This window comes from Anneissia japonica, unplaced genomic scaffold (assembly GCF_011630105.1).
Source record: "Anneissia japonica isolate Jap-2015-1 unplaced genomic scaffold, ASM1163010v1 scaffold287739_len226637_cov155, whole genome shotgun sequence".
Lineage (NCBI taxonomy): Eukaryota > Metazoa > Echinodermata > Crinoidea > Comatulida > Comatulidae > Anneissia > Anneissia japonica.
In genome coordinates, this window is record NW_022709606.1 from 29,756 (window position 1) to 40,844 (window position 11,089).

The window sequence follows — 11,089 nt, forward strand, 5'->3', positions numbered from 1 at the left end:
GGGGGGGGAGGGAGGGTGCGAAAAATGAGAATGTTAAAATAAATCCCAGAATCCCTATTCCAATGAAAATTTAATGGTTAATTTATGTATTTTAATCCACTTAGTGGAACTAGTCTACTGCCAAGGGGAGAGGGGGTGGTTTCAGACTGGGAGAGGGGTGCTGTGCAAAAAATGAGAATATGGAACTGAAGTCCAATTCCAATTGAATTGAATTAATTTGGTGTAAACACCAAGGATAGCTCATGAAAGTCTAAAAGAGACTAATTTCCAGTGGGGTCCTTCTGGTGGTGATTGGTCTGACACCGGGAGACAATCTCTTACTTTTTTCTGAAGAGTGTACTGCGTTCTTTAACGTGCACATAGGCCATAATGCACACGGGACCAACGGCTTAAACGTCTCATCCGAAAGATGGTGCACTATTATAACTTGTATTTCAGCCCTCCAGCTGAAATACAATGAGAGGCAGCGATGGTAATTAACCATGGGACCTAAAGATCTCCACGGTTCAGCGCACAATGGTGAAACTAAGTTGCTGCCATGGGAGGAGGGGGTGGGTGGGTGTGCCAGCACCCCTGCAGTCTACACTCATGGAGAGTGGTCATACAGTGTTCAAATAATTAATCAGTATTTCAATGTAGGACAGATGCAGTAGTTAAAGTTTTGTGTTTGAATCCACAGTGGGTGTCTACAAAGCAGAAAGAGTTCCAAGTAAATTCGATGCAACTGCTTTACTACCAAGCTCCTCTATCTTGCATCCTCATTTTAATCATCATTCCTTTCTTTGAACCAGTCTTTGCTGCTGGTGGACTTTTTCAACCGTGGTCCTCTGGTGCTATTGTAAGTTTGAACATTTTTTTTTATATATTAAAGAAATTTGATTTTGTAAGCCTTGATGCTTTGTTTATAGCATGTGCATTATCAAGTCTGGCAGTGTTTATGGTGTGACTACAGTAATCACCATTCTATGAGTTTTTAATGTTGAAAATTATTTGAAAAACCATTCCCAAATTGACACTTGATGTCAACAATGCCTAGTTCCTAAGCAATTGAGGATTTCAGAGCACTGCTACTTTTAATGCAGGTTTTTCTTTTGTAACGAAAAATTATTACAACAATTATCAGCAGTTGTTGGTTTTTATAAGAAGCACATATAGTTGTATGGATTTTTGTAGGAAAATGTCTGCTTATAATTTAAAAGTTTATCAAAAGTCTTTTGCATATTTGATTTATAAGAAATCAATAAATGATACGATGTTGATCATTTGATCTATTTTTTTAATTGTAATCAAATTTTGGAGGGTTTTTTTAATGGTAGAAAATATATATTTAATAAAATTTATCTTTATCAAATTTCAGCTTGTAATGCTTGCTTCAGGATTTGTTGCTTTTTCTGTCAATTTATCAATTTTTTGGATTATTGGAAATACATCACCTGTCACGTATCCTTTAATAAACTGTAATTACATTTATATGATATCCTTAATTATCTGTTGTTAATTACCATAATAGCATATCATTATAGTTATTAAAATCATAATGTGTTTAAATAATTATTTTTTTCTATATGCTTTATCATGTTATTGATAGAAAAAAATTATATTTTATCTAAAAAAAAAGAAAATTTGCCAATTATAACATCTGCCACATTTGCTATGTTTACCTATGTACCATGGACAGTCGCCCATACCCAGACAGCTGTTAATACCCAGTGCATTTCCCATACCTGAATAGACATCTTTACCCAGAATTTTGACCATACCCGAATAATTGTCCATACCGGGATATTTAGTTGTGCATACCTGAATATTCATACCCAGATAGTCACCTATACTTAGATAGTGTCTCATCAATTTATCAGCAAAATAATTAACTTTCTTGACTGAGATTCAGATACAACATGGTAGGACACTTCAAATTCTGTTCGACGCTACTAGGTGGATATTTCATCTTCCGTGACCCTCTCCACCTTAACCAGACTTTTGGAGTTGCTATGACTTTGTTTGGAATCATTCTCTACACACATTTTAAGCTTGAAGAGCAATCGACTAACAAGCTACTAACAAAAGTCTGGTAAGTATAAAAGATTGGTTTTTAATAATAAAGTGCTATAACAAATCTGTTTTTTTTTTTATTTCAAAAAACACATCCAACAGCAATCAAATGCCAATAACAGGCTGCCTTAAAATTTTTATAAATACATGTAAATATGTGATAGATACTATTATTTGTCACTAACTCTTGCTGATTTTATCATCATTTAAGTTATCATAAAAGATGTAGCTTAGTGGTTTAAGACAATTAGCCTTGAAATCCCATAGTAGGTTCCCCCCCTTTTTTGGAAAGTAAAATAAAGAGAAAAAAGAAAAAGAAAAAATTGATCGCCCAAGATGCCTCAGAGGTTATTTTCGGGCGTCTAGAAAACAAATATTTTGTGGGGCATGCCTCTGGACCCCTGGGATGGTGTTATCTCGATCGGTCCCACTTTTGGGGCCCCGCCTTTTGGACATACCAGAATCTGCCCCTGCATAGTACTGTGTAAGACAATTAGCCTTGAAATCCCATAGTAGGTTCCCCCCCTTTTTTGGAAAGTAAAATAAAGAGAAAAAAGAAAAAGAAAAAATTGATCGCCCAAGATGCCTCAGAGGTTATTTTCGGGCGTCTAGAAAACAAATATTTTGTGGGGCATGCCTCTAGACCCCTGGGATGGTGTTATCTCGATCGGTCCCACTTTTGGGGCCCCGCCTTTTGGACATACCAGAATCTGCCCCTGCATAGTACTGTGTTCAACAGAAATGTGAATAGTACGTACTGCCATAATTTGTAGGTTTTTTCTTTTAATTACAGTAACTATATACATGTACTTGGATTTACAAAAAAAGAATTAGATTCTCCTAATAGTTATGTACATTATATTTTCTACTCACAGTGTAGTAATGCAAGTAGTAATAATTTAGCAATATTTGTTTTATCTCATGTCATATTTTACAGATTTTAATTTGATCAGGCTTTGCTTATTAAGGTGAGAGATGAAGCATGAATTCCATCATTGCAAGTTTTATAAAATATGTAAAAACTAATGAACAGAAATTATTTGTAATTTAATAAATCACCCACCTGACAATGTGTAACAGAGCATGAAATTAATCATTATTAATAATTTCTCCTTTATCCCACAATCACCTGGTCAAGTAGTCTTGCACACCTGTTCTAGTAGTCTGCTCTTCAGACTGCAGTTTTGATATTTTAGTTCTTCAGGCACCAAAGTTTGATTAACCTCTTGTTCAAGTTTACAATTCGAGGGCAATTTCTGCTGTGCTTCAGTATTATGAAATAAGAAATATGTTCTATACACTACAGTAGATATTCTTCAAATAACGGGGGAAAACATGTGTTGGGCATTTTTAAGGAGCAAAACGTCAAATATGCCAACGCGGACAAGGATTTTTCCACAGGGTGGTAGTACCCTGAAGAAGCCTCAGACTGTCAACAAACACTATATATAAAAAATTATATTCTGGTTTCAGTGTGCAGAATTCAATAAAAAAAAAAAAAAAGACAAAGACAAGAAGCCTATAAATAACAACGATGAAACATCTAAAAATCTTGATAAACATTAGTCTTTAAACAATTAAGACTGACTTTTAATTCCCGTTGGAACCACTTTTATTCCGGCAAATTAGGATGGAAAATCCGGCTTCAGGAGAACATTGATTAGTGAAAACTGAATTGTTTTCAAAGTAGGTACAGATTATGTAATTCTTTTAAATCAACAAGTTTTTTCAATTTTTTTTAACTTGGTTTTTTAACGAATTGTTTTTCTTTGTATTTTTGTTTCATGTTCTTATCCATCTTCCTCGAATGTAAATTTTTATTTATTTTGTGTGATTTCTGTGTTGTTTGGCTTTGCCTGTCTTAAAATACTCCGTCGGCTTTTGCATATTCTAATGTAATTTGTCTGCAGAGGAAATTGACTTTTTTTTTGCTTGCTAGGATAATGACCTTTAAACTTGGCATGCAGTAGTTTCCATTAAAAAAATATTTTTAGCTCTATTGCAGATCAAATTTAAGCTTAAGATTTGTTAAAATCATCTACCATTATGTTTACATTGGTTTTTCTTTCAAAGGGCTAACAGTGGCTTTTAATACTTGTGATTTGTTGCTATTTTTTATGGTTTATTTGTTTCAATTGTTTTTGTAACATCCAAGTATTAACAATTTATTAATTTTAAAGATTTGTTATATCAAACAAATTTATGCTTACAATTCCAATTTTATTTTCACAGTGCAGAGTCGAGTGAAGAAAAACCAAATATTTCCCAATGAAGCACTCCAGTACAAAGTAAAGTTTAACAAGAATTCAAAAATATAAACAGCTGTAGTAAAAAACAAATAACTTATGTAAAATTCATGTAATGTCTAAATTATATCGTATCCTCTGTAAGATATTAACATTTTTAATAGTTGTAAGTTAATTCAGTTTTGTGTATTTTTGTTTGGCATACTTTTTTTTTGTTTTTTAAAAATTTTGTATTGTTTTTGTATTTAAGTATTATTATGACAATGAAGACTTTGTTAAAAACCTGGGGAAGATCCAGAGATGTGGGTGGAGGGGGGGGGGGCGAAAGTGGGACCAATCAAGACAATATTGCAATCAATCAATTATTTTTTTTTCTTCCCAAAAGCCTTTGTCCCTGAAAACATCTGTTATCATTATTATTGTTATTACCTCCATCAAGGAGGTTATGTATTCACCATTTGCTAGCATGATTATTATTCACTGGATTTATTGGTGCAAGAGTTGATTAAAGTTTGGCTTGAAATGTAAAAGATTGCAAATGGACCCACTACTGCAGAGAGTGGGTCTAAGCTGTCCATCATAGGGATATGATAATTAACGATTATGCTTGGCTCTCCGATGGGGAACTGAACCCCTGTGCTACCCCATTGGTGCTGCCATTAATTGCAACCCTGCTTCAGATCTTGCACACATCTAGACCTAGAGGTCCTCATTTTTAATTACCTTGTTTTTAATTGGCTGGTTATAACTTTGATTTTAATCTGATTGGTTGGTTTTTATTTGCTTTCTGTTATACTTCTGTAAATATTGTAAACATATATGGATGGGTGAGATTTTCTCACCAGTATTCTTGAAAATGACCAAATAGAAAATGTCTCTGTCTCTTTTTGGAGTTACTGTCTTATCCTCGAGGTCCATATACTGAAAATTTTACGAACACTCCCCAACCATGTTGGGGCTAAGGTGATGTGGCCTCTCATGCACCCCCTATTGCCAAATACTGCATCCACCCCAGGAGCTGTTTACAATGTCACTTGGCATTCTGTATTTGATGATATGACCTTGAGCAAGAGCTAAATGGTGCTCCCAAGCACTCGTAGTTTTTTATTCATCAAATTTTTTTCCAACCCAGATGCTTTTAGTAAAATTATCTTGCTATGCAATTGGTCCCTCACTATTGAACCAAAATGTACAAATGCATTTGAGCCATGTATGAAATAAATATAAGAAATTAGATTATTAAATCCTAATCATCATCTTTCCACATCATCAGTGTCGTCTTTGGTAGAATCTTCTCTTGCCTGTCGCTCGGCCTCCTGTATGGAGTTAATAAGTATGAAGAATATCAAATGCTCTCCAATAAAATAATAAAACATTGTATAATACATTTTTTGTATAATGGCTTCCAAATAGTGAAGAATGGTAATTCATGAATTGAAACCAATGAATAAATACGTATGACATTTCGATCTACTATCAGTAAAACTTCATCAGGCTGGGTATTGGTGCTACTTACACCCTGAAAAATCGCCCCCCCCCCCCCCGGCATCTACCGTGATGGGAGAGTTGATAGAGGGCGTTGCGTAACACCTAGTAACGCCTCACCAAACAAGTAGCACCAGCACCCATCGGTGCCAGTTTAAGTTCTGCTGATAGTAGATCAAAAAACATCCCAAGTACATTCATTGTTTTCAATTCATGAATTTACCTTTCGTACCAACAAGCGGCGCTACATAAAACATTAAGTATACTGAATAATAACTCTCGATTTATATAGCGCCTCGCGGTTGTCACTACCTTGAGGTGCTTAACAACATAGAGAAGAAAATAAACCATAAACTAATGTACAAATGTACAGTGAATTATTTATCCAATATATTTTTTGGGGTTTAGTTTAACAATTAATGTGATGATTATAAATAATTATTAGTTTGGTTAAACTGTAACGATTTATTCAATTCAATCCACACAGCAATTCTTACAGATTCTTTCCATAGCATGTTATACCCATGGGCTACCATTAGTTAGTCAAAGACTTCAGTATTTGTTGTGTTTCACATCGAAGAAAACCATACCAACTCCATAAGTTTTATGAGACAAATACCCAAGATTTTCCCATATAAGTGTAAGATATGACATCATCATGCCCTTATATGGATGTGATATGACATCAACATGTCCATGGGTAAATCATGCAAATTTGTCGCAAAACTTAATCGTATGGACAGAGTTGAAGAGCCCTAGATAGGTCTATTTTAAATCTTACCACTTTTAGGAAGTCAACAAGTTTTTGAGGGTCAGATCCAGTAGCTATATCAATAACATCGGTTGGAACCCTGTACTGCCCATAGGGGTTTGGTTTCACCCCTTCTTGCTGCATGACATACCGAAATATATCTTCCTAGAAACAATAATGTAAACAATATTTTAGATTTTGAAATTGTCCAGTACTTGTGTGTATGTGGCAAAAACAAGCATTGCACTGTATTTCACATCCCTACAAAATCTAATGTTTAAAGTGCCAACTCAGTGGCCAACCACTAAAGGCCAACTCAGACAGCGTCGGCAGACGCAGCCCGACGCGATTAGTTGTCGCGTCGGGTCTGTGTGAGTTAAACGCAGACGCGATGGGGTGTATCAGGGGCATCAGAATATTAAACATGTTTAATATTTCTCACGACTGCTCAAGACTGTCCCCGACGATAAATCGGGTCGGGCTGCGTCGGCCGACGCTGTCTGAGTTGGCCTTAACAGCTTACTAAAAAGCCAACTGAGACATGCTTTCTCACCTGTGTTCCATCTACTTGACGTGTTCTCAGTTCCTCCCAGGAAAATAATAGACTGTCACAGACCTCACCAAATGGGTTGAAATCAATCAAAAGATAGTTATTCTAAAAGGAAAAAATAAAATGTGATACTTGCATCATAGATTTATCGGGGAGGAACAAACAAATTCTGATAGTTATACTTGGATCGTAGATTCATCGGGTTAAATGATACAAGACTTTCATAAACATACTATTTCATGGCAAACATGCGAAAATTACAATTTTGTTTTCATTCAAGATTATTACCAGTAGATGGCAGGTTCACAAACTAAGGTAGAAATAGCTTCAAAGATATAATTTCGTCATTACAGGTTTAACTATTTACTAAAATTTTTTTTTTATTTTTTAGATTTTTATTAAATAGATTAAATTAGACCTACCGTAGCTCTTCTGTAAACATCAAACACATCTAAAATAATTAAAAGGTAAATCATTTTAATTACTATGGAAATGTATTGTGTAAACATAATCTTATTTTTGTATTCATATAAATAGGGTTGCATACTGTCATGTAAATTTTCCAGCGATATAAATATATATTTAATCAAGGAAGAATGAATTTATATTCTATACTAATGCTTTAATATTGTATCATGTGACATACTCTGACCAATGATGTATGATGCATAGAGCTATAGACAAGGTAAAAGGCCTGGGGGTAAAAGGCCTGGGGACAACTAGCCTTGGGTGGCAACTAGCCTAGAGTGGCAAAAGGCCTGGTGGCAATGTGCCTAGACCTGTGTACATAATCTTGGCAACAGCCGAAGGATGACGATGATTGTAAACATGCCAGTAGGCAACAAATCTGCAGCAACCCAATTACTTTATACATTACAATCATGAATCTTACAATTTTGAAGGGTAAATTTTCCAGCAATGTGTCTAGAATGGAAGCGCTGAATTTCACGAGGTAACCTGGCTGCAATATTTTTGAGTTCAGGAAAATAATTGGTGAAATCTCTTTGTGATATACCTGCAGGACAAAGACAAAGAAAGCAAATATAATTTTGTCATCTATTACTGACATTAAATATAACAAACAAAGATAAAAAGTACTACTTGTAAACAAAATAATTCACCTACCAACAATTACACCTTGTTTTACGAACACTCTGAATTCCATAGACTGGGCTAGGCTGCACCACTCTCTTAAAACCAGCTTAAGAAAATCAACAAATATAAGACAAGAGTAGTTATAGTCATATTTATATACAGACCATACTGTGAAGTCTTTTAACTGCGCAGATGATACCGTACGCAGAATTGTAACTACTACATAATACATTGGTTACATATTAACATTAGGTCAAAGCCTAATTTTCAGCAAAATCTGTGTGGAAATCGTCCCTTATTTTCAGAAATGGGCAGACAGATTTCTAGGCTTAATTTTTATGCGAAGGTTATTCCTCGCACAGGCCTTACAGTCTGTTTTACGGATGAATATCCAAAGGAAACAGAACTAGAGTGAGGTGTAAGACAATACATGAAAGAACATGGCACATTGGAGTGGGAAAAATGTTTGATACAGACAAAATAGTTGGTTGTTACGATATGCATGGTAATACCGAAAGAGAACAGGGCGCATGTACCCACCCACCCTTTTTCCTCCAATTTTTAAATATTCAAAATAGTATCTCATTAACCGCTCCTGAAACTGACTTTAAGACCAGTGGCACAAGATGAAAGAAATCTTGCAGGAAAGTGGGAGTCCACTGAGGAAACATGCACCTTGGTATGCCAAGGGATTAATTCTTTTACTGAAAAGTATTTAATGAAAATTGTATAAAAAATCCATGAACAAATAAATTTACCTCATATTGCACACTGTCACTACTGTGAGTCCCACTGTCATGACAACAGTCAAACCTAACAGAAGAAAGTAGCTGTCAATAGTGGATACAGTAGAGTATCTAGGAGTCTTGAATTTGGGGGGGAGGGAAAGATGAAGTGGTGGCCTCGATGATTTAGTGAGGGGGTGCTAACTCGCAAAATAAGATGATATGAGGTGTGAGCATGATTTTTTTTGGTTCAAACTTTTTCAATATGGGAGGGGGAGATGCCCCCTAGATACGCCACTGAGTGGATATCATGTTTACATTCGGTTTTACTGTTGGTAGATTAATATAAACATGTAAACATCAATGATCTAAAATAATAACATAAATCTATAAAGGTTTCCATGCACTATTGGAAAATTAGTACACTAGTTGATACTAGTGCATAAAAAAAATTGATAGCTTGATGGCTTATAATTACATTTATAATATGAGAGCTTTGATATAATTGAATCAAATCTTACATGCAACAACTTACGGTCTAGTAAGATCATGGGTGATGAAATCGGAACTTTTCAATAGGAGTAAGATTTCATTAAGTCCTTCACATTTCAGAGTGTTGCCAAATGCAATCCATGATGCATCCTTTGGTACACAAAAAAGAGATAAATATGCTTTTATCCATATACCCAAAATTTTAAAACAATAAAACATTGCACTGCAATAGGATATGAAGTACATCTTTGACACATTGATTTTGAACGAAGAGTTTTGTTGTATACTGCATGTGGTACTACATGGCCCAGCTCGTATATTTCTAAAATCCCTCATTAGGCATAATTTTCTTTTTTCTTGTAGGGACTGAAATTCCTCAATTTAAAACCCAGATGAGTCTAGAGAATATAAAAAAATCACTTTAATATCACACGAGCCAACAATAAACTCACCCTAGGAGCGCTCCAGTTCAGCTTAGGAAAAACACTGCCACCAAGAGCTTCAATCGCCTGCTTCACTGTCGCTTCAAACTCTACAAACTTGGGTGGCTAGAAATTTTGTGAGAAATTGAATGGCAATAGTTTCCTTGTTAATTCAAAACATCAAGATACATTGTAATATATATTGTAGATTGCCTGGGGATAACCCCTCATTAAACACAAATTTGGGCAAAATTTTGGAGTTTTGGTTGTACTCTCTCCACTTTGGACAATTAAAAGGCAAGTTTTCAACACTAAATCCCCAATTCAATTCAAGCACCTGATTTTCTTTCTGAAGTATTTGTCAGCTAAGCTATGGTACTCATTCAAATGGGCTTTTGCAAGTGGAGAGGCTGGTTCCTGGAATCACATGTAAAGCAGGGAGCGGGCTTATACTTTAGTAAATATGTCACTCTTGCAGGTCCATAACCAGGGGGGTCGGGGGTTCGGACGAACCCCGCCGTTTGCTAGCTGGCTCCGCTTGGATGGCAAAAAAAAAAAAATCTTGAAAGAAGATTGCTTAAACTTAAAAAAAAAAACAATCCTGTTCAAATAATCTTTATAGACAGTAGCAACATTTAATACAAGTTTCAAGATGGAACTCTTATTTATGAGGTCAGCGCAATTGGTTGGTCGTTAACATCTTCAAAAGCTCCACTTTTTCCAAATTTGAACCCCCCCCAAAAAAATTCTAGTTACGGGCCTGCTCTTGATTAGGCCCAAAAAAAAAAAAAAAAAAAAAAAAAAATATTGTGTTGATTACGTTTTGGGAAAATCCAAAAAATGGGTTGGTCGGTAGAAGTTTTTTTTTTTTTTTTTTAAAACAACCAAATATGTGTTATGACTTAAAAGTAGAAAATACACAAATAATACAATAATTTTGGATTCGCATCGCGTACATTCCAGCAAAATAGGCTAGTCTTGGCCCCAATAGCCTCGCCAAGGCTATTCCATACTTATAAGCTCATAAAAAATATTGTTATTTGTCGGAAAAAAAAATAAAAATAAAATAAAATAAATTTTTCGTAAATTTTGAGTCGGTCGGGCGGGGCCAACACAATCATTTTTTTTTTTGGCCTTAATTTGTACATTTATTTAGTAGAATACAGAGTATATGCCACTCTTGTCATATACAGTACATGAGTCTATGTCTAGATGTGTATAAGAGACAGAGTTGATACTAGTGCATAAAAAAAATTGATAGATTGATGGCC

The 11,089-nt window shown here is 35.1% G+C and overlaps 2 protein-coding genes across 3 annotated transcripts in view; one reads left to right on the forward strand and one right to left on the reverse strand.

Moving 5' to 3' along the window:
• The window catches only part of LOC117106751 (solute carrier family 35 member E3-like), a 7,037-nt gene extending 2,145 nt beyond the window's left edge, over positions 1-4,892 (forward strand). Inside the window, exons 4-8 of one of the 2 annotated variants that reach the window (XM_033248171.1) lie at positions 680-838; positions 1,358-1,440; positions 1,892-2,071; positions 2,990-3,020; positions 4,285-4,892. In XM_033248171.1, coding sequence (XP_033104062.1) covers positions 680-838; positions 1,358-1,440; positions 1,892-2,071; position 2,990 — 423 coding nt within the window. In that variant the 3' untranslated portion in view covers positions 2,991-3,020; positions 4,285-4,892. The remainder of the gene's footprint in view (positions 1-679; positions 839-1,357; positions 1,441-1,891; positions 2,072-2,989; positions 3,021-4,284) is intronic. The other variant, XM_033248170.1, reaches the window with a different exon arrangement.
• A 482-nt stretch (positions 4,893-5,374) lies between these two features.
• LOC117106753 (cell division cycle protein 123 homolog) overlaps positions 5,375-11,089 on the reverse strand; it is a 9,706-nt gene continuing 3,991 nt past the window's right edge. The window contains exons 5-13 of the mRNA XM_033248173.1: positions 9,849-9,944; positions 9,440-9,546; positions 8,938-8,992; positions 8,210-8,285; positions 7,977-8,099; positions 7,507-7,535; positions 7,088-7,189; positions 6,565-6,699; positions 5,375-5,614 (exon numbers count right to left, since the gene is read on the reverse strand). Coding sequence (XP_033104064.1) covers positions 5,552-5,614; positions 6,565-6,699; positions 7,088-7,189; positions 7,507-7,535; positions 7,977-8,099; positions 8,210-8,285; positions 8,938-8,992; positions 9,440-9,546; positions 9,849-9,944 — 786 coding nt within the window. The 3' untranslated portion in view covers positions 5,375-5,551. The remainder of the gene's footprint in view (positions 5,615-6,564; positions 6,700-7,087; positions 7,190-7,506; positions 7,536-7,976; positions 8,100-8,209; positions 8,286-8,937; positions 8,993-9,439; positions 9,547-9,848; positions 9,945-11,089) is intronic.